The sequence below is a fragment of the Petromyzon marinus genome, chromosome 69, assembly GCF_048934315.1.
Source record: "Petromyzon marinus isolate PM22_M1 ecotype Great Lakes invasive population chromosome 69, UKy_Petmar_22M1.pri1.0, whole genome shotgun sequence".
NCBI lineage: Eukaryota > Metazoa > Chordata > Hyperoartia > Petromyzontiformes > Petromyzontidae > Petromyzon > Petromyzon marinus.
In genome coordinates, this window is record NC_133735.1 from 893,630 (window position 1) to 919,884 (window position 26,255).

The window sequence follows — 26,255 nt, forward strand, 5'->3', positions numbered from 1 at the left end:
CAACCTATGGTGGTTGACCACCAGGCTAACTGCACCAATTACACTGGGAGTAGCTACAACAGACCGGACCCCGGCTTGGGTCCAGGACCACGTGTTGGTGACTCTTCTCGGACGTCGAACAGCAACGCTCAAACCTGGTCCCTCTGGGGACCCGGTTTATATGCTCACTGGTCGTGGCTGGCCCCGCCCTTGGCCACGACCACCGTCTCGAATCCTCTAGCAGGATCTCGCCCGACATGTGACCACTCCCAGCCCCCACTTGGGGGCCCATGTTAGATCTTACCTGTCACGTGCCTTAAAGGGTCAACCATGGCTTGTAGTAACCCCATTCCATGGCTGACACTCTCACACCCCCATCCCGTATGGGTCGGCACTGCACGCCATGCGTGGTGCCACTCAGCACCATGACTCAGCGCTCACCGAGATCCCTCGAGAGCTGGTACTCCACCTACATATACGGGGTGTCCACGATGGCAATACATCGCACGCCGTGCCTCGTTAGAGCCGGCATTATTCAGCGACATCCACGATGTCACGACACAAACAATTTCGGACGGTTGCGATGACACCACCACCGATCCATGAATGCGTCAGGCAGAATCACGCAGGGAAACCAACCACTATTGTAAAACACGAGGACACGCACGTAATTTATGACTGCACGTATCTGAGATTAGTCTTATCGGCATAATAACACTTATTAATTCATAAACACCTGCAATCAAAACAGGTGTGGGGAGTAGAGCGTTGCGACAGGGGGTATTGTGTAATATTAGAGGTGAGAGGAGCAGGAGACCAGGTGTTTAAATAGCGGGTGCATGCGATGGTAGCGCACAGACACGAAAACCCAGAGACCTTCACTGGCAAAGATGCGCACGGTGAACATCTTCAGCTTCCTGCTGGTGCTGCTGCTCAGTGAGGGTGAGCATCTCGCAGACTCACAGACTCACACACACCGACAAAGATAACGGTCCTCCTATAGCCTTACTGGTGTTGACCGTGAGTGTGAATCAAACTGCGGTCGCCCGGTTCGTAGCGCAGAGTGCTAACCGCTAATCTATCACTCATCCCAGACTCACAAATACACAGACTCACACACATAAAGACACACACAGACAGATTCAGACGCAATCACACACATACGCTGTCTTATATACATGATGGGCCATAAGTAACTACCTACTTTTAAATAGCGATATTTTGTTAAAACAAAAAAAAACATAAATAAAGTAGAAGCCTGGGAGTTTATGATGCCCCTGAAGACACCTCAGCAGCGTGTAACAATAGTTGAAATTAATTTCAGAAACAATTGTTCAATGATTTCAGCAAAGACAGACTATCGCAGATTTTTTTAGACCCGAATGGCTCCAACTCCGCACTGTATTCATTCGGGCGTTGATTTTCCGATTTCGGGAAACAGGAACAACAGTAAATGTAAAAAGGTGTTGTCGCACCTCAATCCAGTCGATCTTCGACTTCTATTGAGCAAGTAAAGGGAGAGCGTCAATGAGAACCCCGAAACTTCGGCGAGGAGGAGACGCTGCTCCGCTCAATGGGGGAATCGCACGACGGTCACTGCGGCGAATCTTGGTACAGGACTTGCATCTTTTTCCATATAAGATTCAGCTGGTGCAAGAATTGCAGTCCAGAAACCATCAAAGCCTCCTTGAGTACCCGGTTGCTTTTATTGAACTTGCCGGCCAAGACGATGCTTTCATTACAAATGTAATTACGTCAGATGAAGCTCATTTTTAGCTTAGTGGCTTCATTGACAAACAAAATTGCAGGTTCTGGGGTTCATATATGATTATATCGAGCCTCCATGAATTAAAGAATGTTCTATCATTTAGAGATTGTGTTTTAATATAATTTTACAAAAGTGATAGGCAAAATAAATCAGGTAGTCACTTAAATGCACAGATACTAAGGAACTTGCACATACATTCACAGACACCAAGACACCTTCACTCAAACTCAGCGACTCATCGATACAAACGACACTCAAAGAAAGACTCAAATCAACTTACACGCAGACAAAGACACCCATATAGCCTCTAACAGACTGTTGCGGCTAGTGCTGTAAGCGAGTAGCAGCACCTATGAAGGCCGTCATGGCACACGAGGGGGTGGGTGACCAGCAGCACGCCCGACCGCCTTTGTCTCCCTAGTGGCGACGTTTACACACCGCCCCAGGTACTCATTTGAGGCTGAATCGGTCCTCGGGGAGGCCGAGGACCGATTAAAATAATCGTCACTGGTGTTGGCCTTGAGGAGGAATCGACCTCGGTTCGCCGGTTTCATAGCGCAGCGCGTTAACAGCTGCGCTACCACCCCCCACGAGACATACACACATTGACACACACATACGTACACAATAGTTACCCCCAAATGCATAAACACTCATGATACGTGACGTTGGCCAAACGTCTCAATATAGGACCACAGAGTTTGGATAATTGTTGGAGATTTGAGTGTTACCCTTCCCGCATGCGCTGGTTTCCTCCGGGCACTCCAGTTTGCTCCCAAATGTAGAAACACGAATTTAAGGAGTTTGTTCAACATACCAATATAGGACCACAGAGGGTGATTAATTGTTAACGTCGGGACTTGCTGCTCTTCCCACTTGTCTGTGGTTCCCCGCATCCCTAAAGCACCCTCTCTGTCTTTAATAAATAAAAAACTGCACGCTACACATTCTGAATTATGATATTAATATCGCGTTGTTGTCTCCATGTCTCAGCTTTTATCTTAGCCCAGGAGGATGGAACTGCGTTACTGCGTAACCTGAAGCCTCAAGGAATCAAAATAAACCTCCAGCAGGCCCGCATCGTCAACGGTGAGGACGCGGCTCCCAACAGCTGGCCCTGGCAGGTGAGAGTACATCACCAAAACCTCCGGGGTGCAGGGTGGTGACATGTGCCAGTGGGACTGCATTCGCCACTTTTTATGGAGGTTTAAGGTTTTAAATCTGGCAGACCGCCCTCGATAATACCGTGGTCTGTATTACAAGTAAAATGCCATGCGCTGTCTGCATCACAGTGGACATTAAAAAATTCCACTACGCCATTCAAAACGAGTAAGTCATTCTACGCCAGTGTCATGGTACAAATTACAAAAATACATTGAAAATTTCTCACATGGGATCACACGCAGCGACATCGACCCAAACTGTTAAACGACTGCAGCCTGTGTTTGTGGAACACAGCAACACTTTCCCTCGTAATGATAACCTTGCACTATACAAATTAAATCGGCCATAATACACGTACAAAGTTACCATTAAGTACAATAACAAGTGTAAATCAGTTACCGCTTTCAGGATCATTTACGGTTTCCCAATATCAGGAACCTATAACCGATGCCAGTGTAATTTTGGTAAGAAATGTGTAGCACTGTAGATGGGCTGCACTTACTTGCAATGGCAGACAGGGCCCATCAGGGGTAGTACCTCGTACCGGCAGTGGGGTTGCTTCATTCCCCAGCCCAAAAGCAGGAGGGGGCTGCGGGGTGTCCTAGGATCCCCCGGGACCCCCGCCCCCCCCCCACCTGGAACTCTCTGGAAGAGAGGCGTGGCCAGAGGCTGACACACCGGGGAGGTGTATAAAAGATGGACCTATCAATAGGTTCGGGGCCAGTCCAAAACAGAAGCCAGCAGACCAACCAGCCTAGGACCCTGGGACCCCTAGCCCTGCTGTCCTTGTAAGGGCCGTGGCTCTGTGGGCCAGTGGTGAGACCCTGGGACTCCCAGCCCGACGTCCTCGTAAGGGCCGGGTCCGAGGAAGCCAGTGGTCGGGACCCGTACCTTGGCTGGGTCGGGTCAGAATAGCCTCCCCTTGGTCACTCGTAGCCGGAGGACCTGAGAACACAGCCGGTGTTAGGCACGTTAACCAGAGGATGTGTTCCTAGGCTGTATCAGGGAAAAAAATGTTGCCTGGTTGAAAGCTATGGACTGTTACTGTTGTGCATTATAAATAAATGCGTGGCCTCTACAGGGTCCATTGCATTTCACTCTCATGCATGTGGATTGCACTCTCATGCTCACGTGTCTTTTGGATTACACTCTCATACTCACAGGCCCTTTGTATTACACCCGTTGGGTTGCACTCCCTCGTCGAGGAGGCCGCTCTTATTCTCCTTTTCTACAGTTACATGCTAATCCATCACATTAACATCATGCTAATCTCTCACATTAACATAGCCACTTCCGTGCTCTCTAATTTCTCACATTAACATCACTAGCCCCGGCCACTTCTTTGTGACCCTTGAGCTACACCCATTTTAAACCTTTTAAAAGAGTCTGCCTCAGCAGCAGACCATGCTTTACCAACTGATGATGGACGCTTGTGTTGCGCCCGAAACGTCGTGATTTATTTTATTTTATACCTACGTGACTTTACCGAAAGAACGAAAGAGTATGGATTCCTGCAGCCACGAAAGCTTCAAATTAAGATTAAGTTCATTTTAGCAATTTCTACTTTATATTCAAGTTTTGTTTATTGTTTAGAGATGTATCGGATCCTCCCGTTACAGACATATGGACAGAGCTAATAAATTCACAATTTATGGAATCTTAATCAAAGCTAGTTAAAATGATTTGTGCACCAAACGCAATGCATGGTTTAAGCTGGGTCTCACAGCTGCTTGTATTGAACACGTGTGCACATCATGCAGATGCAGTACATCTTCCTCTTTTTGTTAGCACAGCTGCTGAGAACAGGCACAAAGTCCAAACATGTCAAGGGTCTAGCAACAAACAGCAGCCTTAATGTGTTTTTTTTTTGTATTGAGCAAGGTTGTTATTATACGCGCTTTGGAAAATAGACAATAATCGGAGGGAGTTCCAACAAGGAACGCGAGCGAAAAAGCATAAAGTGTCGTGAGGGAGTGGGTCAGTGAATAGGTGGGTGAGTTAGAGGGTGGCAGGTGAATGAGTGGGTGAGCTAGTTAGTGAGTGTATTTTTGTTATAATAAGGTCATCTGTATACATTTGACACGTAGGCTTTCCCAAGCAGTGTTATGATTCATAATTACGTGTGTGGCATAAACCCTCCTCCACCCAACACAGGCAGCGAATAAAGTTATCACGTGAACAGTAGTGTATTTTTATTACTGCTTGTCACAACAATGTCATGAAGCCAGAACTGTGAAAATTCCTCCCATTTTGGATCTTCAATAGATAGTGTGGAGTCATTAATGTGCGGCCAAAAGGGAGCATGGAGTGACAGGAATTGATGCTGAGAGGTTAATGTAATTTGATGAATTATGTTATTTTATTTGACAATATCTCATGTTAGATATGGAAGTATAACGTGATGAAACAAGTACAATTAGCTGTGCGTGATGGTAATGTTACATTTGCATAAAATACGTGAGATATGTTAATGAGGTAATCCCTTTGGTGACTGCGTAATAACTTGAGCCAAATGTTTTGGTCCTGTATAGCCCTAGGAAAGTTTGTATTTGATGTTCTGTAGAAGATAGTATTGCAGTAGTATACCTGCGATCCTTTTGTGCCACATGGTAGTGTTAGTCCAACATTAAATTAGATTCAAATTGCGCATGTGGTCTGATATGGTAATTGCATGCTTGGCACACTGCTTGTGTCGAAAGACACTCAAGCAGTTAAAGACGACAGACTACCGAGTAGCACGCCCAGTGACTTGATTTTATCCAGTATTGTCACATTCCCTCTTGCAACGTCAACTTCTCCGACGTTAATAATCTGCGTTCTGCATTCTGGAATCAGCTATCAATGCTTCAGTTTTGTCAGGATTCTGAAAAATATTTTTTTGTGGAGGTGTCAGCCTCAAATGGCGAGAGGGATGTGTAACTGGTGTAGTCCACACCCCAGGACTGATGCGACCACTGTCTGTAGAGACATAAACCACTCAGTTCTTCATGGTCGGCCCTTGACACCCCCTATAGAAGTCAACATTGCAACGTCGAGATTAATTCAAATCTGTCCACCCTGGATATCTGTGGAGACAACCAACTGGGCTGTTTTCGTCCTCAAGATCCTCTTGAACAAATCCATAGCTTAGCAAATGGACCGCTTAGTTCCTCTAACTCCCTCCCTTCACCTCAGAAGTGCCTCCATATCCCTACGAAACATTTAATTTGTTAAAACTTTGTTTGGTGAACGAGTCTTTCCGCATTGCTGCTCCACGACTCTGGAATATCCTTGCCGCTAATGTGCATCTCGCGACCCCTCCCTTCACTCGCCCTCTTTACTTCTCGATTAATCCAAAACGCAAAGCTTTATTGCACCTATGCCTCACTTTTTGTCGCCGCTTGCTGTCATATTTTCACTCGTTTTTTTTGGCATTTTTTTGTTGTTCATGACCGTTACATTCCTCGTGTATTTAGAAACAATTCATAAGGATTATTGATGTGTTTGCCTTTGTTTTGTTGCTGTTTATGTACTCACGCACCAAGGATCTCCCTTGTAAAATTGCCAGGAAACTGGCTAAACAGGACCACCCATCTTGATTTGAAGCTTTCGTGACTGCAGTAATCCATACTCTTTGGTTCTTTTGGTAAAGTCACGTAGATCCTCACACCTGAAGACGGTCGCTTGTATTGCGATCGAAACGTCGTGATCTATGAATAATTTTCTACCTACGTGACTTTACCGAAATAACCAAAGAGCAAGGACCACCCATGTAAACATTCAAATAAATTCAACACTTAATCTGTATGTATCTCTTTTGGTCTTTGTGGGTCTCTTTATGAGTCTTTATATATCTCTATGTGCCTCTATGTAAGTTTACTTGTCTCAATGTATCTCTGAGCCTCTATGTATTCCTATGAGTTTCTACGTATCTCGAAGAATGTCTAGGGAAAATAACCAATAAACTCGCGACACGGGATAATCTGAGTAACAAATAAAACTGAATAGAGAATCAGATCCAAAATGGATCTCTCTGGAATGCGAAAGATGCACCACGTGGTTTCCCCAGGCCCTTGCTGCTCCACCCAGCAGTCTGGTGGCTGAACGCAGCATGGATGAAAATCACCCTATACTATATCGTACGAACATCATTATGACTAATAAATGCTTGCTGTGCTTTTCTGATATGAAACAGCTTCTCACGTATATTGTAATGTCATTGCAGATCTCACTTGCGACTGCATGGGATCCCGAAAGTCCTGATGTTATCAACCACACGTGCGGAGGCGTCCTCCTCAACACTGATTGGGTGCTAACTGCTGCCCATTGCATAAAGTGAGTGACCAATTCAATGCCTATAGCAGACATCACACATTACAGTCAATGTTTTTTCACGTGTGACCCTGGAATGCTAAGACGTCACGTCTACCACCTGGCAAAATCTTAGCCCAGTGACCAATATTAATTACTTATCCAATAAAGGATGGACTGCGTGGTAGCCGGTTCGTTTCCAGTATCATTCACTGATTTCTTCCACCACGGTAAAGTACGATGCAGGATAATTGGCACCATGGCAAACGTGATGACGTGTAAGGGCACGCACGATAAAGCAACGTGGGGTTTGAGCAGTTTTACTCTTTGCTTGCAAAGCTCTGATTACAACTATAAACTCAGTTATGCCATTGCATTGAACAGTTTATCCACTCAATACCAGTCTATTCATATGTAGAGGTGATCGCCACTCACCATTCAGTAACCTGCAGTACCACTGGGTGTCAAACAGAGGTGAGAGCGGATCGAAACGACGGATTGTGAGGGCCAATCAGAAGATTCCAAGAAGGGGCGTGGCTTGGACGGAGCCAGCCACGAACTTTGCATTAAAGCCAGAGCGCTGAGAGCTCTGGCTCAGTTCTCTCCACACGAAGACCGAAGCCCTGAAGATAGATAGGACCCTGGATCCAAGCTCTGCAGTTCTTCTAAGGGCTGGGGCTCAGTGTATACCAGTGGTCTAGACCCACAGACCGAGTGGTCGGGTCAGTCAGCCTCCCCTAGGTCCCAGCCGGAGGACGTTAGGCTAGCGGGTCACCAGTGATGGGTCCCGCTGAGTCCGGAGGCCATACCTCCCTAGGTATCGGGTAAGGGGACCGTCATACCCCTTGTCTGTGTTAGGGACCGTGTCGGAAGAAAGACAATACAATAGTGTGCCTCATAAAGAAGTTTATTCGTCCATATTTACAACAGTACACATATATAGGACAGCTTAATGGTGGCAAGATGTAAACTCCCTCTTCTGGTATACAAAGGTCGTGGGTGCGATCCTGACCCTGAACCCTGTTTATTTGGAGTATCGTGTTCTCCCCGTGGTCACATGCATTTTTCTCTGGGTCCTCCGGTTTTCCATCCATCTTTAAAAACGTTCCCAGAAAGTATTTGGTTGCTATAAATGTAACACACAATAAGCCACTTCATTGGGATATAATTTGTGGCCATGTCGCTTCTGAAAACAGAGCAATATGGCTAATTTGGACATACCTGGTAAAAAAAAAACAAATGTTTAGTTCAGTTTAACCTTTCACACTCCTGGTCATCCAAATGCTCAGTGCAGTGAAGCTGTCTCAGATTACATTACAGATACAATCAACACAGACTCAGGTTAACTTCAGAGTGCATTATCTTCACACCAATTAATATTGGATAATAACACTGTGCCTTCATGCAGGCAATCACTATGAGCAGGGATCAGAGGCCTAGGCTGGATCTTTTCTACTGCCTTTTATTCACCAAGCCTCTGCCATGCTTCTCATCCAGTCCCATCTTCTTCAGTCGGGCGTCAAAAGGTGATTGGCCAACCAGTCGAGCAAAAATGATCTAAGCATCAGGGAACTCCCTTCACCCACCAGCTCACACAGAGAGAATCCACCGCCCTACAGTTTATCACAACAGTGAATACGGTTCAAGCGTACCCGTGACACACTGCGTCTAAATACACACTTCCAAGAGGGTCCTGATACATGGGAATGTTTGGCGAACATCAATGGCAGTGTTACGCGTTTAACCATGTGTAATGGGTCCAATTGAGGCGCACACTTTAACTTGGAGGCAACACGGTTTATTAACTAACATAACAGATAACTCTGATATTAACAGGATAACGACATAGGGTGGTGACCACCGCTCCTAACCAACTAACACTCGAGGGGATAATTATATAACCGGACCAGGACAGCTTAATAGGCTGCCTGGTCCACGAGCAGAGATCAGAGACCGAGGATCGTAGACGGCGGCTTCATTCCCAGAGTTGAAGAGCCCAGCTCCCTCTCGGGACGTGGCTTATAACTGCTGCGGCGTGGCCGGCTCCGATCTTGGCCACGTCCCCTCATCACGTGACCCTCGCACCCCCATCTAGGAGTCCCCTGGCCCCCCTTGTCCGGTCACGTGCCGTCTCGGGTTCACCCAGGGTATCATGCCCTGACGCGACCTCAGTGACAGCCGGACTCTGCCCTCTAGTGAGTCATGCCGTGCCATGCTTACGCTGGTGCCATAGGGAGACACCCCACATACATTACCCGTCATCCCTTGGTACTCTCGCAACATAGTAGTGACATTGTTTATGTCGCTTACACATGGGAGGAAACCGGAGAACCTGGAGAAAACTGTGCAGACAAACTCTAAAAGAGAACACCAGTCGCCATCCATCACTATATGGTGGTGATGACACCACGGTGTTTGTGCCAGGGTAGGTGCACTCTCACTGGAAGGTCACGGGTCAAACCTACAGGAGGTGTGATAAATATCTGACTGAGATGACTGACAGATGCACTGCCTGAGCTCCCAACTGTGCCAACCAGAAGTACAGTGAGGGAAAAAAAATATTTGATCCCCTGCTGATTTTGTACGTTTGCCCACTGACAAAGAAATGATCAGTCTATAATTTTAATGGTTGGTTTATTTGAACAGTGAGAGACAGAATAACAACAAGAAAATCCAGAAAAACACATGTCAAAATTTTTATAAATTGATTTGCATTTTAATGAGGGAAATAAGTATTTGACCCCTCTGCAAAACATGACTTAGTACTTGGTGGCAAAACCCTTGTTGGCAATCACAGAGGTCAGACGTTTCTTGTAGTTGGCCACCAGATTTGCACACATCTCAGGAGGGATTTTGTCCCACTCCTCTTTGCAGATCTTCTCCAAGTCATTAAGGTTTCGAAGCTGACGTTTGGCAACTCAAACCTTCAGCTCCTTCCACAGATTTTCTATGGGATTAAGGTCTGTAGACTGTTTAGGCCACTCCAGGATCTTAATGTGCTTCTTCTTGAGCCACTCCTTTGTTGCCTTGGCCGTGTGTTTTGGGTCATTGTCATGCTGGAATACCCATCCACGACCCATGTTCAATGCCTTGGCTGAGGGAAGGAGGTTCTCACCCAAGATTTGACGGTACATGGCCCCGTCCATCGTCCCTTTGATGTGGTGAAGTTGTGCTGTCCGCTTAGCAGAAAAACACCCCCAAAGCATAATGTTTCCACCTCCATGTTTGACGGTGGGGATGGAGTTCTTGGGGTCATAGGCAGCATTCCTCCTCCACCAAACACGGTGAGTTAAGTTGATGCCAAAGAGCTCCATTTTGGTCTCATCTGACCACAACACTTTCCCCCAGTTGTCCTCTGAATCATCCAGATGTTCATTGGCAAACTTCAGACGGGCATGTATATGTGCTTTCTTGAGCAGGAAGACCTTGCGGGCTGTGCAGGATTTCAGTCCTTCACGGCGTAGTGTGTTACCAATTGTTTTCTTGGTGACTATGGTCCCAGCTGCCTTGAGATCATTGACAAGATCCTCCCGTGTAGTTCTGGGCTGATTCCTCACCGTTCTCATGATCATTGCAACTCCACGAGGTGAGATTTTGCATGGAGCCCCAGGCCGAGGGAGATTGACAGTTATTTTGTGTTTCTTCCATTTGCGAATAATCGCACCAACTGTTGTCACCTTCTCACCAAGCTGCTTGGCAATAGTCTTGTAGCCCATTCCAGCCTTGTGTAGGTCTACAATCTTGTCCCTGACATCCTTGGAGAGCTCATTGGTCTTGGCCATGGTGGAGAGTTTGGAATCTGATTGAATGATTGCTTCTGTGGACAGGTGTCTTTTATACAGGTAACGAGCTGAGATTAGGAGCACACTCTAAAAGGGAGTGCTCCTAATCTCAGCTTGTTACCTGTATAAAAGACACCTGGGAGCCAGAAATCTTTCTGTTTGAGAGGGGGTCAAAAACTTATTTCCCTCATTAAAATGCAAATCAATTTATAACATTTTTGACATGCGTTTTTCTGGATTTTTTGTTGTTATTCTGTCTCTCACTGTTCAAATAAACCTACCATTAAAATTATAGACTGATCATTTCTTTGTCAGTGGGCAAACGTACAAAATTAGCAGGGGATCAAATACTTTTTTTTCCCTCACTGTATTCTCTGCCTGCAATGTTGTTGCAGGGCGACTGCCTAAACGTCTTGTTAGCATCTTCTGCGTGCCTTCTTCATAGAGGCCGATATTGACGTCGCTGGCACCACTTGTCACCAAGTCCACTCAGCTTCACATTCTCCAGTACCAAATCAGTCAATTTCCACTCCATCCCGTGCGGTGCCCAAATATCCCCCCCTCTGCCCGGACAAAAAGAAGCAGCTTGGGCATGTGGTGGCTGGGCATGTGGGCTACATGACCCCAGCCAACACAGCCTCGTCCTCCGGAGTAGCTCGCTGATGTAACTGTGCCCCAATATCTCAAGGATGTGTGTGAGCTTCTCAAACAATCTAGTCTGATTAAAGCCTCAATCTATAGCCCCAGTGCAGATGTTCCTTTCAAGTGATCCGAGTTTCATCAGCATAGAGAAGGGAGGGCATAATCTTGACTTAAAGCTTTCGTGACTGCAGGATTTCATACTCTTTGGGTTTTTCGGTAAAGACGATTGCTTGCGTTGCGATCGAAGCATCGTGATTGTTTTCCTCTTTTTTCTTCTATCTACGTGACTTTACCGAAAGACCCAAATAGCAAGCGAGGGCATAACTGTGGCCGAGAGGCCTCAGAGCTCTGCATAGAGTGATTGGCCACATCTCTGCCACTACCCCCACTTGCCACTTTCACCTGTTCAATATTCGTAAAATCTGTCTCCCCATCTCGCTCTCTGCTGCTAAACTCCTACTGAACATCTGTGAAAAATAGCTTCATAGCTCATCGGACTGATCAAGGATAAATAAAGGTTCGTATTCACTTCCTCGTTTCCGCTCACCTTGACTATTGCAGTTCTCTTTTCCTCGGCCTTCATGCCTATGCCTTCACTCCTCTCCAACAGTTACAAAATGCCGCATCCTGTATAATTTTAGCCTCCCTGAGAATTCCCACATTTCTGCTCTACTTTGCCAAATCTACTGGCTCCCTGTCTTCTGTCACCGTCTATTTCAATTACTCACAAGTTTATAAACCCCTCCATTGTCTTGCCTCACGTTATCTTGCTTGTCTAATATCTTGCGATGTCCTATCCCTCCCTATACGCTCCCAATCTCGACTGTCCCTATCTGTCTCTCTCACCCTGTACCCAGTCACGCTCCCATACTTTTCCCTTATTCATACCCTTTCTGGAACTGCACATAAAACAATCACATTCACCACCTGCTTCCATTCCTCCATTAATACCCATCTCTTTGTCCTTGCCCATCCTACTGCTACGCCCTGTCCTCGCCCCCCAACTCCCACCAGCCCGACACCAACCCTATCGCTATCTCTATCCAATCCCAAATCCTCCTTAACCATTCCCATCTGTCCACCTGTCACCATAACTACACCAACCCCTTTTAATAACTCCACTCTTTATTTTAACCACGATCATCTTACTTACTGTTTTATAATTGTTGTAAAGTGCCTTGGTTGAAGGTACTATATATATAACATGCGATAATATAGCTAGCACACATCATTACACAGCTGATGAAAATATAATGCCGTTTGACTGATTCAGAGGGAGACCATCGATGACAATTTTAACTGGTTATAACAATCAGCCTCTCATTGCATTTGTACCAGATGGAGCTTCCTCTAGTATAGTGATAGACATCGTCTTAAAATACTTAGTCAAAAAATATGTTAAATTGTCCAGGAGCCAGAGGACATCTCTGTCGCACCCCAAAGTGAACATGAAATGGTTCTGACTCCGAGCCACGCAGATTTTCCTCGGCATGCCCACCATCAAAACGGTCCTTAATGAATATGAACAAAGGGTTAAAGATACAGAAAGCATACACATTTACTCAGAGCTCTAGCTTATTGGTGGAGTCACAGGCCAAGACTTGGTCATTAAATCAGGAAAATAGGTCTTGTTAAAATTCCCTACCCCCGTGCTGTAGCAGATGGATAGAGACTATGTCACATGTGCAAGACCTTCCCGGTCTGAAACTGCTTTGGAGCTCTTCAAGCCTCTCCTCATCATGCTTGGTGTGGGCAATATTAGCCTCATAATGATGAACAAGATGCCCCAGTTGTGGTTGCAATCAGTAAGGTTATATTTCTTAAACCTAAATCGCATCCTTCCAATCCTATGAAACTCATGCTGTGAATCAGACGATTGTAAGAATGTCAAATGTGGAACCCTACCCACAATTGCAACCCTACTTCAGCAGTGATCTTGTGAGGTCATCATTGCACAGTCCTTTACTTGATCTCAGACTTCAGATTGCTATTGGCTCTTCCTCATCAGACGACACATCAGTCAGCCACTCATATATGGTGTCGTTATTTACTCTAATATTAGAGGTAACATAGTCCCATCAGGGTCAAGTACACCTGCCCCCATGATTTTATCTGAACCTGCAAACCTGTTTCTGGGGATTAGAGATCAAATCATCGCTTTTTACCGAAAGAGTTTCAATCGATGTGGTACTGACAGTTATGTTTTTTCTAGAATTAATGAGCGATTCTTGATTGCTTACTGCTAAGGCAGGATAAATCTCCCCAGCAACCCAAAAACATCCCTCAACCCTGCAGTGCTGCATGGCCCTTCAAATGTTCTTTCTCGGATGTGAGATGTTGCAGATGGTGAGATTGGGCTTGGTCTGAAGTGCCTACTAAATGCATTTACAGACCTAAACCGTCACCGATTCCCCCTAGGCATCATGAGAAAGGGGGATAAAACAGCCACAGCTGAAAACGATGATAAAATTATTTCTTGCAACTTTTATCAGCGAGCCTAGACCAGGCTATTGTGGGTTTGAGTGCGGTCCCAAGTGGATGCCCACCACCACAGAAATAAAATGGCAGATCACAAGTCGATGATTAGTGGACAGATTAACTCCATAGTAGGACATGGGCCTGCATTCGCTCTTCCATCACTATATAGTCCAGCAGATGTTCTTGCTTGGTTCTGGCGTGCATAAATAATATTGTATGGATGTGCCAATGCTCGTACATTGTGTTGGTGAGTAGAGGCCCATGGGCTGCAGAGAATTCGAATTGCCTCCCACCATTGTTATTGACCTGGTCTGGCACATGCTTTTCATTCACTATGGCCATTGTGCCTGCGTCATGACCTACTTTAGCATTAAAGTCACTGAGCAAGATTACTTTATCCTAAGGGACACTTTAACCATCACCTGGGATAGGGAGATAATATAATGCATCGAACTAATCAGTCTTGCCTGTATCCTTCCACTGATTTTCGTCTTTGGTGGAGCGTAAGCCACCACTACCACTATTCCTCGCCTCCCATTTATGGGGTGAGGTGAGCCCATTGTAGCCTGGGACTCACAGCTTCCGAGAGTTCATCACCACGCTCCCATACCCCCTTCATTCTTTTGTTTTTGAGAATAGTTACTCCCTGTCGCAGTTTCCTGCATTGAGTGAAGGACTGTCCATCCCAAACATCAAACACTTACTCTCACACTCTACAGGGGCGAACGTACAAACTCCACACAGAAAGCACAGCTTCCGTCCCGTGTTTCCGAAGCTGCATTGACTTCAGGTTGCTGAACGAATACATTATAACGTCTCACTCATTACACACAAAGTGCTTGCCATAAATGAACGACAGAACCTTGTTGATCTCGACAAGGAGCATAATCCATCATATAAACTCTGGTCATCCTCGCAGTGGCTTTTGGGTAAATCTAGATTGGAAACCCATTTCTTAATAACTGCTTTTATTGATTAGTTTGGTGTCCTTCCCCCGCACTTCTGATTGGAATGGTTGACTACGCACAGTCATAAAGAAGTTCAACATACATACAGTACAAAGGCCCACGTGTGGACTCTTTTACACCTGGTCACCCCATGTCTTACCTAGAGACCCATAAACTTACACAGACAGAGGCGTGATTAAATGCTCTTCTAAAGCGTGATGAATTAATGGTCTCAATGCGATCACCAATGACTGTACAAAAAAATCATTACAATACATTTTGGATTTTTACTTAATTTCGCTGAATTCCAGCTCTCGTAATAATAATTTAAAAAAAATGTGTAGACTGTCATGTATCAGACATTTCGGCCACATGGTAGGGCCGGAGTTAATGTTTTTTTTTTTCCCTCAAAACGAAGAACTGTTATTAAGTGAGCGTCCGATCCTTGTACCTCATTAATCCTTCTAATCTCCTGCTCCCCTTTATCTCCCACAGCACTAGTTTTTCTCAGTCCGTGTGTCTTGGAAAACACAATTTGATAACGCTTGAAGAGGGACAACTTCATGTGCAAATCAAGAATATACACGTCCATCCGAATTGGAATGCAACATTTGTAGAACGTGGGTACGTATATACACGTTTAGCCCATTGGTGAATCCACTGTTGTATGAGGGCTTTCTCACATCTATGGCGCGATGTATAAGTTGTATGGGCATACACTACCACGCTGGTCAGCGTGGGTCGATGGAGATGGGGAACATCTTTTTATTCCACTTTTTAAGTTGTTGAATAGTTTATTTTGTGTTACTGGTACCCACGTGCAACAACACGGTAAAGAACAATCAGTTACAAGTTCCCGCACATATAGGATTGTATAGAGCAATAACCACGTGTTTTATATTTTATTAAATAAAAAAATGGAGCTGCCATAGTGGTACAATGGTTATCACATTGGACTTGCAATCCAGAGGTCCCCAGTTTTATTCGATCTCCTGGCATGGCAGTTGGATAAATTAAGACGTTTCTTTATGCTCTCACCTCTACTCACCGAACAGTAAACATGTACACAGCACAATCGATCGGCAGGTCCTATATGATGACATTAATTGTGGGTATATCCACCTTTCCCCACCCAACATATCTGTTCAGCATAGTAGTGAACCAAATATCATATAGAGCTCCTTATAGTGCTGGCATGACCAAAACATTGTAGGGCAAACCCTTACCTTTTAACTCAGAAATAATGGCAAATGTATCACGAAGTGGCTTAGATTAGGTGCCTTGCAGTCGCTCGAGTCGAATTCACCATGCGACTTGAATGATTATGAAATCGATGACCCGTGTATCATTCCTCATGCACTGTTACCGTAAACTCCGCTTCCCCGTCGTCCATTGTCCACTCACCGTGCCCCAACCCCCCCATGCCAGGTTTGACCTTGCACTCATTGAGCTCAATGAATCTGTGCCGATCACCAACAAGATCCAACCTGCGACCCTGCCCTACCCGGGACACATCCTGTCCAACAACCCCGAGTGTTATGCGACCGGCTGGGGAATTCTGTCAAGTAAGGACTAAACAAACAAAGCATTATATTTGGTAATGTCTGACTTTTCCAGGATCAACAAAGGTCCATCGTGGTTCTCCCTTTGTATAAATAATGCCAGCACAAAGCAGCTGCGTTCATAAATACATTTCTATGCTCATGATATCACTCTATATTTCCCTGAATCTTCTGTCCTCAATTTACAAAGGAAACTGCAATATGATTTATTTATTATCCTACATAACCTAATGGCTTAATACGTAGGCTTCGCGACCAATATGATCCATAATAGAGGTTAAGAATAGCGTGAATATCAAATGTACTAAAACAACATTTAGATTAGCAGACAATGTGCCTCCCTACACACAAAAAAGTTGAGTGTTTTTTAGACATCTCATCAGCCACACGTCCTTCTTGCAATGTATAATTTGACCAGCATTGGTTTAAACAAGAAATATTAATGCCATTAGGTTATCCATAATATAGGTTTTTGGGTTAGATCGCGTAAATATTTACTTTTATTCAAGGCAACCGACATTAAATGCATACATTTCCAAATTCATCAACCACACTTTCTTTCACTCTTTGCAGTTCCTCAATTTAAAACGTTGTTCGCTCTTATAAATACCTCTGTGTCTGACTTGATTCCCAACTAAAATGTGGTTTTCACATTCAGAAACACGCCAAAAAAAGAAAGACTCTGAGAGCGCATCATTTCATCAGCATTAGTTCCACACAATCAAAACTCTGGAACATTGCCAACATTCAGTGTATTACCAGCAGTCAGCCTTGCTTAAACCAATGCTGGTCAAATTATATATTGCGAGAAGGACGCGTGCCTGATGAGATGTCTAAAAAAACACGAATATATTTTCTATGTGGAGGGAGGCATATTGTCTGCTGATCTAAAATATTGTTTCAGTACATTTGATTTTCACGCTATTATTATGACACGAGGATATCATGAAGGTGCTGTTTTAAGATTGTCTGCAGCAGTTTCACAGTAGGGGCCAAGGCTCTATGTGTAATCCCAATTGAGCAATTTTCATCTATTTTTCTTTGAATAAGGGACCATGACGCTGGCAAAAACTGGCCTACTGTTAAATTATGTTATGGTATTGTTAGCGTGCACTGTGACCCAGGTGTTTTTACCATACCTAGAATGGTATGGTTAATACATCTGCAGTTATAACCAATGTGTCCTGAAGATGTCGGACCACAAAACCTCTTCAATAAGATGCTAGCACGCTACGGCTGGGCCATGTCGTCGCCCCTGCGTCTTTTAATGCCAACACCACAACAACACTAATTTTTCTTTTGTATTTGTCACATTGATTGCATTTCATCAGCCGATGGCCCATCGCCCTCCACTCTTCAACAAGTGAAGCTTCCCTTTGTCAGCTACGCCGAATGCAACAGCAGCGAGTATTGGGGGACCATAGTGAAGCCAAGCATGATCTGTGCAGGGGACAGCCTTCACTCTGCATGCAATGTGAGTGTAATGGTTATGCACACTCTTCATGCAAATACATTATTAATAAGAGGACGCTGGCTTTGTGTCAGCCATTGCAATTCCAATGCAGCAAAACACCTGCTAGTCGGATTTCGCATTTATCCGCATGAGGTTGGCTAAATGATATAATAATTTCGCATAGCCTCAACACAGTCTCCGTGCGAGGAAGCCATCCCAATCTGACACTATGCTTGCCACGTGTGTCCAGTGAATTGCAGCTCTCTGTTTGTGATCGTTATATAATCTCAAGCTCCACATGTTTTCCACTATAACTCATCTGCAGCGTTTTTACTGTGTTCGTGAAATATTATTTTCATGAGTGCACTGTGGGATTCTTGAATTGCAGGGCAACACGCTTGAATGGTGATTACTGTACATAACCGTACGATGCCACGCAGCACAAAATAAACTGAACACAGTGTATCGCCGTAGTTTTAATGACTATCTTTGACAACATTTCACAGTGTTTTCGGTAGAATGCATTCAAAATGCATGACAATGCAATTGATTTTCGATTTAAAGCTTGCGTGACTGCAAGGATTCATCTTCTTTGGTTCTTTCGGTAAAGTCACGTAGAATGAGAATAAAATAATAAATCAATAAAATAAAATAATACAATAAAATTCTCACGACGTTTCGGCCACAAGAAGGCCACTTGTGTTGTGGCCGAAACGTCGTGAGAATTTTATCGTGTTATATTATTTTATTCTCATTATACGTGACTTTACCGAAAGAACCAAAGAAAATACAATTGATATGTTTCTGTAATGTTAGGCGTGTTGGGTAATGAGACTCGTCCAACTCATTGGGGCTCTGGTGGCTCGGCACGAGGGCATCTAAGCCCGGCCTGTCTCCCTGGCTTCACGCTGTGCTCTCGGCCCCTCTTTTCCGAGCCCCGTGAGTGCGACCCACAAATGCTGTGTGGATGCTTCCCAATAATGCTGCACAGTTCCCTTGGCGCGCGGTGCTGCCTGCTAATCCCCATCTGGTCCATCCCGCATGTGATGTATCGGATAGTGTTGCCACCTCGAACGCGCTTTGTTTCTGTCGGTGTTCTTGTTTCCTCCCACATGCAAATACAGATTGAATTGGCATGTCTGCGGTTCATCTTCTTTGGTTCTTTCGATAAAGTCACCACGTAGAATGAGAATAAAATAATAAAATCACGCAATAAAATTCTCACGACGTTTCGGCCACAACGCAAGCGGCCGTCTTCAGGTGAAAGGAACAGACCTGTCGTCCCTGTCGTCCCGACAGGTCTCTTCCTGTCGTCCCGACCGATCTCTTCCTTTGACCTGAAGACGGCCGCTTTGCGTTGTGGCCGGAACGTCGTGAGAATTTAATTTTCTTATTTTGTTTTATTGTTTTATTATTTTATTCTCATTCTACGTGACTTCACCGAAAGAACCTAAGAAGATGAATATTTGCAGTCACGAAAGCTTTAAATTGAAATGTCTGCGGTTCCTTCTCGTGCCTCCACACCTTGCGTATTCCCATGAGCTACATGAATGATGCTGTATAAAACTAAGTCATTGTTACTATTGTCACAATTGTCCTTATATGCAGGGAGACTCGGGGGGCCCCCTGAACTGTAAGACGGACAGAGGGTGGGAGGTGCACGGCATCACGAGCTTCGTGTCGAATTTCGGCTGCAACTATTACACAAAGCCGAGCGTCTTCACGCGCGTGTCCGGCTACAGTGCCTGGATCACCTCCATCACGGGGATGCAGTTCCCCACGACGGTGCGTAACTCATAACGAGACTGCGCGTCTCCGTACGAGTCTGTGCATCTCTTTTGTCTCACTCACCTGCTCACTCACGCAAACAGAAAATCACTCACACAGATGATTATCGCTCACCCGCTGATTCATACGAAGAGTGACTCACTCACTCAACTCAAGCCCCCACTCTCCATCTCCCGCCCTCTCCTCTGCATTAGTTGCAGCGATTTACATGGAGATACATGCAGAGAGATCCACAAACACGGAGACAAATAGAGAAACAGGCACAGGAGGCACGGAGAGACACACAAAGACACGGAGACGAATGGAGACATATACAGAGATAAAGATACACAGCGACGTAGATAGAGTCACACAAACATGAATACAGACAAAGAGACGTGGATATACACAAAGCTATACCCAGATAAGTGGAAGCACAGACAGACACGCACAGAGGCACACACAGTCAAAGAGAGACTCACACAGGCACGAAATGCCCGTAGGCAGTTGGGGATATTCTCGTCGCGAATTTTTGCAGCGCCACTAGATTTTCTTGTTGTTGGTGAGGTCAGTAGAAGAAGAGTATCTCGATTCATCAGCTAGAATTCATCTCCACGCACTCATCCGGGCCCAAAGTGACTGAGCTCGAACGTGAGTGCAATGGAATGAATACAAATTGGGAAGCAGTGCTCTAATACTTAGTTAATACATGGCTTAACTCAAAGAGGATATGTGGCCCATTCTATGGAGGAGACCTGGCCCAGCCCAAGCAGATGACGTGGCCCAGTCAATGGAAGAGCCGTGACCCAGCCCATGGAGGAGACATGCCCCAGCCAATGGAGGTTCGAAGAAAATAGCAAACTCTTCAAGCCGGACGTACGATTTGAGCACAAAGCTCAATGTATAATTGTCCACAGCGCGCATAGATAGAGCCACACAGAAAGTGGCACCAACAACAACCACCATTCGCCACTACATGGCAGTGATGTCACCACGGCACTTATGCCATGTTAGGTCCACTTTGAGGCCACGTGGCGTATCGATGGCTTTTTGGCAGGTAACAGGACAGACCCAGATGCCGTGGTTTGACTGACATATGACGTTAACTGCCAAGGCACCCAGCTTATTGTTACCAGCGTTGCTCCTGCAATTTACTTTATTGCTGGAGGGCAATTGCCTCCAAATGGCCAGTAGCGTCCTTCATGAACCTCCTCCAAAGAGGCCAATCGGCACATCGCTAGTACGAGTCATTGGCAAGTCCAATCAGCTCCATATCCTTCGTTAGTCTATCTCTTCTCTAGCCCTGGCCGCGCCTGTTTAGCCCCATTTAGCTCTGTCACGTAATGCACTTTGATACAAATCCAAGAAAGATCATAGGCAGGCAAGCCTGAATGTTTACAGCCAGTGCAGACATTCACTTGGAGGGCTCCATGTTTTGTAAGCTCAGAGAAGAGAAGGTATCACTGTGGCCAAGAACATTCGCAGCTTCATATGGAAAAATAGACCAGGAAGCTTCCACACAGCATTATTCAGCTGATGAAAAAATAATTACACTTGACGGATTCAGAGTGAGACCTCTCCTGCCACACCAGAGCTGGTCATACAGTAAGCACACTGCCCAGGTACAAACTCTTCTACACTCTTTCTACAACTTCCCCTTCCCTCATAGAGAGTGAAGGGGGGGAGGGAACATTTAATTACATAAAATACCCCGGTAGGTGCCTTTTTTTATGTGGGGCTGATGGTAAAGCACCATCTCTTAGTAGGATTCTTCAGGTTTAGCGTCATGTCAAACACCTTCTTAGAGTGGGCAGCAATTAACTAACATGGTTTACGAATAGGGAGACATCTCTGGACCATATCCGAGCATCGATCAGCCCTCCAAAGTATTTATATATACCGATACATCCATGGAAAGTTTCTTTAACTACGTGGTTATTGAATATATTAAATAGTGAAATAGTGAACACTGGCTCCAACTCCGTGTCACCATCATTCAAATATTTAATGATTTTGAGCAGAGGGTCTGGGACTGCAAAATCAGGAAGAATAATCCAAAGTCCTTGCATATTGATGATAGAATAGGTCTTGACCAGGTCAATAAAGCAGAGATATAGGTGCTGTTGAAATTCTGTAAACCTCTACTGTACTAGACAGAGAAAACGGCATCTGTGCAGGACGGCCATGGTCGGAAATAACACCGGGGCTCCACAACGCTCTCATTAGTATGTATGTATGGCAACGTTTTGTTGAATAATCCTTTCCAGGACCTTTCCTGGCACACTTAGGATGGAGATCCCCCCCCACCTTTTTTAAAGATGGGGACCACCAGGGCATCCTTACAATCCTTTAGAAACTGTTCCGTGAACCAGACAGACTACACACACTCACACAAAAGCTCTACATAATGGGGGGAGATCATAACACATCCATAAAAGAAGGCGTCTGAGTTGGTAATTAAACCCAGGACCTTCTTGCTGTCATACACGAAAACTATGCTGCCAGATTACCATTGTTTATCTTAAGGACGGTGATAGGTGTGGTGCTGCAAATAACTTGTTTTATAGAGTGAAAGAGTGAGGTGTGATTAGGAAGAGGGTGGATGATCCCAATCCTAGTTGCAGGCAATGATGAAATTCTCGCTTGCAATTTTAATAGTTCGGTATACCAGGATATTGTGGGTGTGAGTGGGATTCGAGATGAATGCTTGCCACCCCAGTTAAAGTAAGGCGGGCATATTTTACAGATAACAAGCCAATGGTCATTGGGGAGACCACGGTAGGTCCTGGTGCCAAGGACATGGGACTGCATTCTCTGATCTGTCACGATGTAGTCCAGTAAATGTTCTTGTTTGGACCTAGCATGGATATATGATGTCGTGTGGATATTCTGTTGCTGGAACAGTGTTGTTGCTGATTACGAGCCCATGTGTTACACAGAAGTCTAACAGCCTCATACCATCGTGATTGTGCTAAACTGAACCATGCTTCGAATCACTTTGGCCCAAGTGCATGTGACATGACCCATTCGGGAATTAAAGTCACCTATCAACATAACCCTATCCCGAGGGGCCACTTTATCCAGCTCCTGCGAAAGGAGGCCATCGAAGGCATCTGACTTATGAGCCTTCCATGCACCCCTCCACTTATGGTCATCTTCTTTGGGTGTGTAAGCCACCACCAATACCATGTCTCACCTCCTGTTAATGGGGAAGCGAGTCCACAGCAGTTGGGGACTTACAGCTTCCCACACATCGTCTCCACACTCCTATGCCCCATTCATTATTTGGTTATGAAGCAGAACCACTCAATGTTGTTTGGCAGTTTTCTTCCCCACGTGGAGAACTGTCCACTTGTCATGGTGACTGGAACCAGAACCAGTCTACCTCCTGTATATAGAGGTTCCAGCTCGCGAGAGACGAATGGAAGCCTCTCCTCTACAGTGAGCGCTCGGATATTCCACATTGACAACTTCGTGATTTTTTTTTTATATTCGAAGGGAGGTGTAGAGTCTGGCTTTGCCAAATGGGGTTTGGCCCGAAGGCGCCTATATCCCTGGGGCCTTCAGCACAAGCTTAACTCGGAGTTTCCACCGTGGGTATTGGTAAGAAGTAGTGCCAGGTGGAGCAGTTACCACCCCTCGCAAATACTGATCCCCCGTGTAGCCTTAACAGACTATTGGGGCAAGTGCAGTTAGTGAGCACCTATGAAGGCCGGCATGACACAAGAGGGGGTGGGTGATCAACGCCACGCCCGATTGCATTTGTCTCCCCAGTGGCGATGTTTTTACACACCACACCAGGTACTCATTTGAGTCTGAGTCGACTTAGGCCCAGCACCGCTAAATTCACATGCAGATAGACATACACACCACCTGCTCACACTTACTTCAACTCAGCCTTACCACACACACCTCCTATTAACTATTCACCATTACTCAGGTCAAACTCACGGCGTTCAACTTCACAATATGCCTCACACTCATACATATACACCACATACTACCCTATATACGACACTATGCACACACTATATCACACAGACTATACCATCTCTCTTACACTACTGTACATAATATTAAATTCTACACCACTTTACCCATCTGCATCCTGCTATATATACCTGCAGTGTACAGTGCTCCCACATTAAATATATCAACATGCACACAGACGCACAGATACAAAAACTGCACTAATATAGACACATAAACACGCAAATACTTTGTTATTTAAGAAGCACCCGAACGCAAACTCACAAAACGCATGCACGATGGTAATGTTCTTCATGTTGAAGATGATATTGATAATAAATGTATTATTAATGTTGCGGATGATATTATTCATGTTGGTGAGGATGATTTTCATGATGATGTTCATTTTTGCTGATGATTAGAATGATGTTGATCATTAACATCATATCAATCTTGCTTATGATGTTAATGATGATATTAATAATGCTGCTGATGATGTACAGGTATCACCAACAACGACCAGTAAAGCGTCCCCGACGACCAAGGATTGGTCTCCAACGACCAAGATTTGGTTCCCAACGACCAAGAATTGGGTCCCAACGACCCAGAAGTGGGTCCCAACGACCCAGAAGTGGGTCCCAACGACCCAGAAGTGGGTCCCAACGACCAAGAAGTGGATCCCAACGACCCAGAAGTGGGTCCCAACGACCAAGAATTCGTCCTCCTCTCCTCGCAGTGTGATGATGTGGGAGTTCACCGCATCAATCCTCATCAGTATCGCACTGATGTTCTGTGAGTGGTAAACTTAGCCACACGCATCACTACAACCATCGTAGTAATGATGAGGGTTCAAGTGTCAAATTGAATATGTGACCAGGTCAGAGCTCAAGATGAGAGACCAGGTGAGAGATCAGGATTTTGTCGAATTTACAAAAGTGACCTGGGGCATTTGTTTGTTGTCAGTAGGGGGCGATGATTGCTGCTGTGTGGTCAATGTATGGCACCCCAAGTGGCAGCTGTGCCTATGCATTAGTTTGAAAGTACGGGTCGCTGAATGTTTTTGAGTGGTTAAAAACGAAACAGGGGGATTTCTCCACAAACCTGGCTGTCACCTGATGATGCTAGTTGTAATTACTGGCAAAACGTCGTACTCGAATTGTAAATGTTGTGGATTTACTCTCCAACACACCCGTGTGCTACACTCGTAACGAATTGACATGTTCTATTGACGTGACAAACCTTTCTAATTGGCTGTGTCAGGTGGTGTCAGGTTTAACGACACATTTATATTTACGCGATCTAACCCACAACCTCTAATATGGTTTAGCCTATAGCACCCCCAGTGGCAGCTGTCCTAGTGTATTTGTCTGCTACCAGTAAGGAGACGATGATTGATGCTGTTGTAATCGCAATGGAATAAATTATGTCATCATTTTATATTTTTGGAAATTTGGACCATACAATGGAGACACTCTAATGAGGATCATAATTGAGTCCCTGTGTGAGTCCATATCTATTTGTGGGAGTTTGTGTGTTTATGTATGGGAATCCGTGTCTTTGTCAGTCCTTGTGTCTTGTTGTGAGTTTGTGCGTCTCTCTGTGAATCTGCATGTCTCTATGTTAGTTTCCGTCTCTCCCTGTGAGTGCATGTGTCAGTGAGTCTGTGCGTTTTTTTTGCGAGGCTGTGGCTCTCTATTAGCCTTGTGTAACTGTTGTGTTTGTGTTTTGCAGGCATATGAAGTGATGCTGCTTGTTTGCAATCTACGCAAGGATTAAACACAGCAAGCACAGTCACCTCATATACACATGTACCAGATTATAAGATATACCTACTACACACATGTGTTTTGGGAGGTTGAGGAAGGTTGATTCAAATGAGCTCGGAATTGGGGAGTTAAAACGTGGGACAATTCTCATTATTCATAAATTAACATAAGTAACATATATACACGATTATTATATTAATATACTTATATATTAACATTAAATTACATTAAAGTGATTATTACAATGACATAGAACCAATTATTGGCCCAGCTCTGTGAGCAAATCAACTTTCTCCACACAAATTACACTCCAGTTTCCACATTTAGTGACATCAGCAGCAAAGTCAATGTTTGCTTGAACCATTGGTTCAGTGCGAGCAAAACTCTGGACCGTTTCGACATTCAGAGTCTCATCAGCAGATACAGACTTGCTTTTATTCCATATTTCTCCACAATGACGCTACATATCACGTTGTTATGTATTGAGGGAATTAACTATTTCCCGAGTTTTGTAAGGACTATGATTGCCTTTTTAACATTTGCTTGAGTTCAGTGATGCTATATACATCCACTTGGAATAAAATATTTAAAGATTTAATGAGAGTGATGATGATTGTGACGGAGTCCATCGGTTGTGCTCGCATCACGTGGACATGATTGCTGTGATAATGAGGGTGCGCCTATTACA

At 44.9% G+C, this 26,255-nt stretch overlaps 1 protein-coding gene across 2 annotated transcripts; it reads left to right on the top strand.

Annotated features, from left to right (window-relative positions):
• Positions 1–772: 772 nt before the first annotated feature.
• LOC142906674 (elastase-1-like) lies at positions 773–26,165 on the top strand. 2 transcript variants are annotated; one of them, XM_076054961.1, is made up of 9 exons: positions 773–921; positions 2,741–2,871; positions 7,116–7,225; positions 15,546–15,674; positions 16,479–16,615; positions 17,944–18,086; positions 19,674–19,850; positions 24,305–24,593; positions 25,533–26,165. In XM_076054961.1, the coding sequence occupies exons 1-9, from the start codon at positions 870–872 to the stop codon at positions 25,538–25,540; spliced, it is 1,176 nt and encodes a 391-aa protein (XP_075911076.1). In that variant the 5' UTR covers positions 773–869; the 3' UTR covers positions 25,541–26,165. The 2 variants fall into 2 exon arrangements, with proteins under 2 accessions (XP_075911076.1, XP_075911075.1); XM_076054960.1 differs by lacking the exon at positions 25,533–26,165 and having other exon boundaries at positions 24,305–25,512.
• The last annotated feature ends 90 nt before the right edge of the window (positions 26,166–26,255 follow it).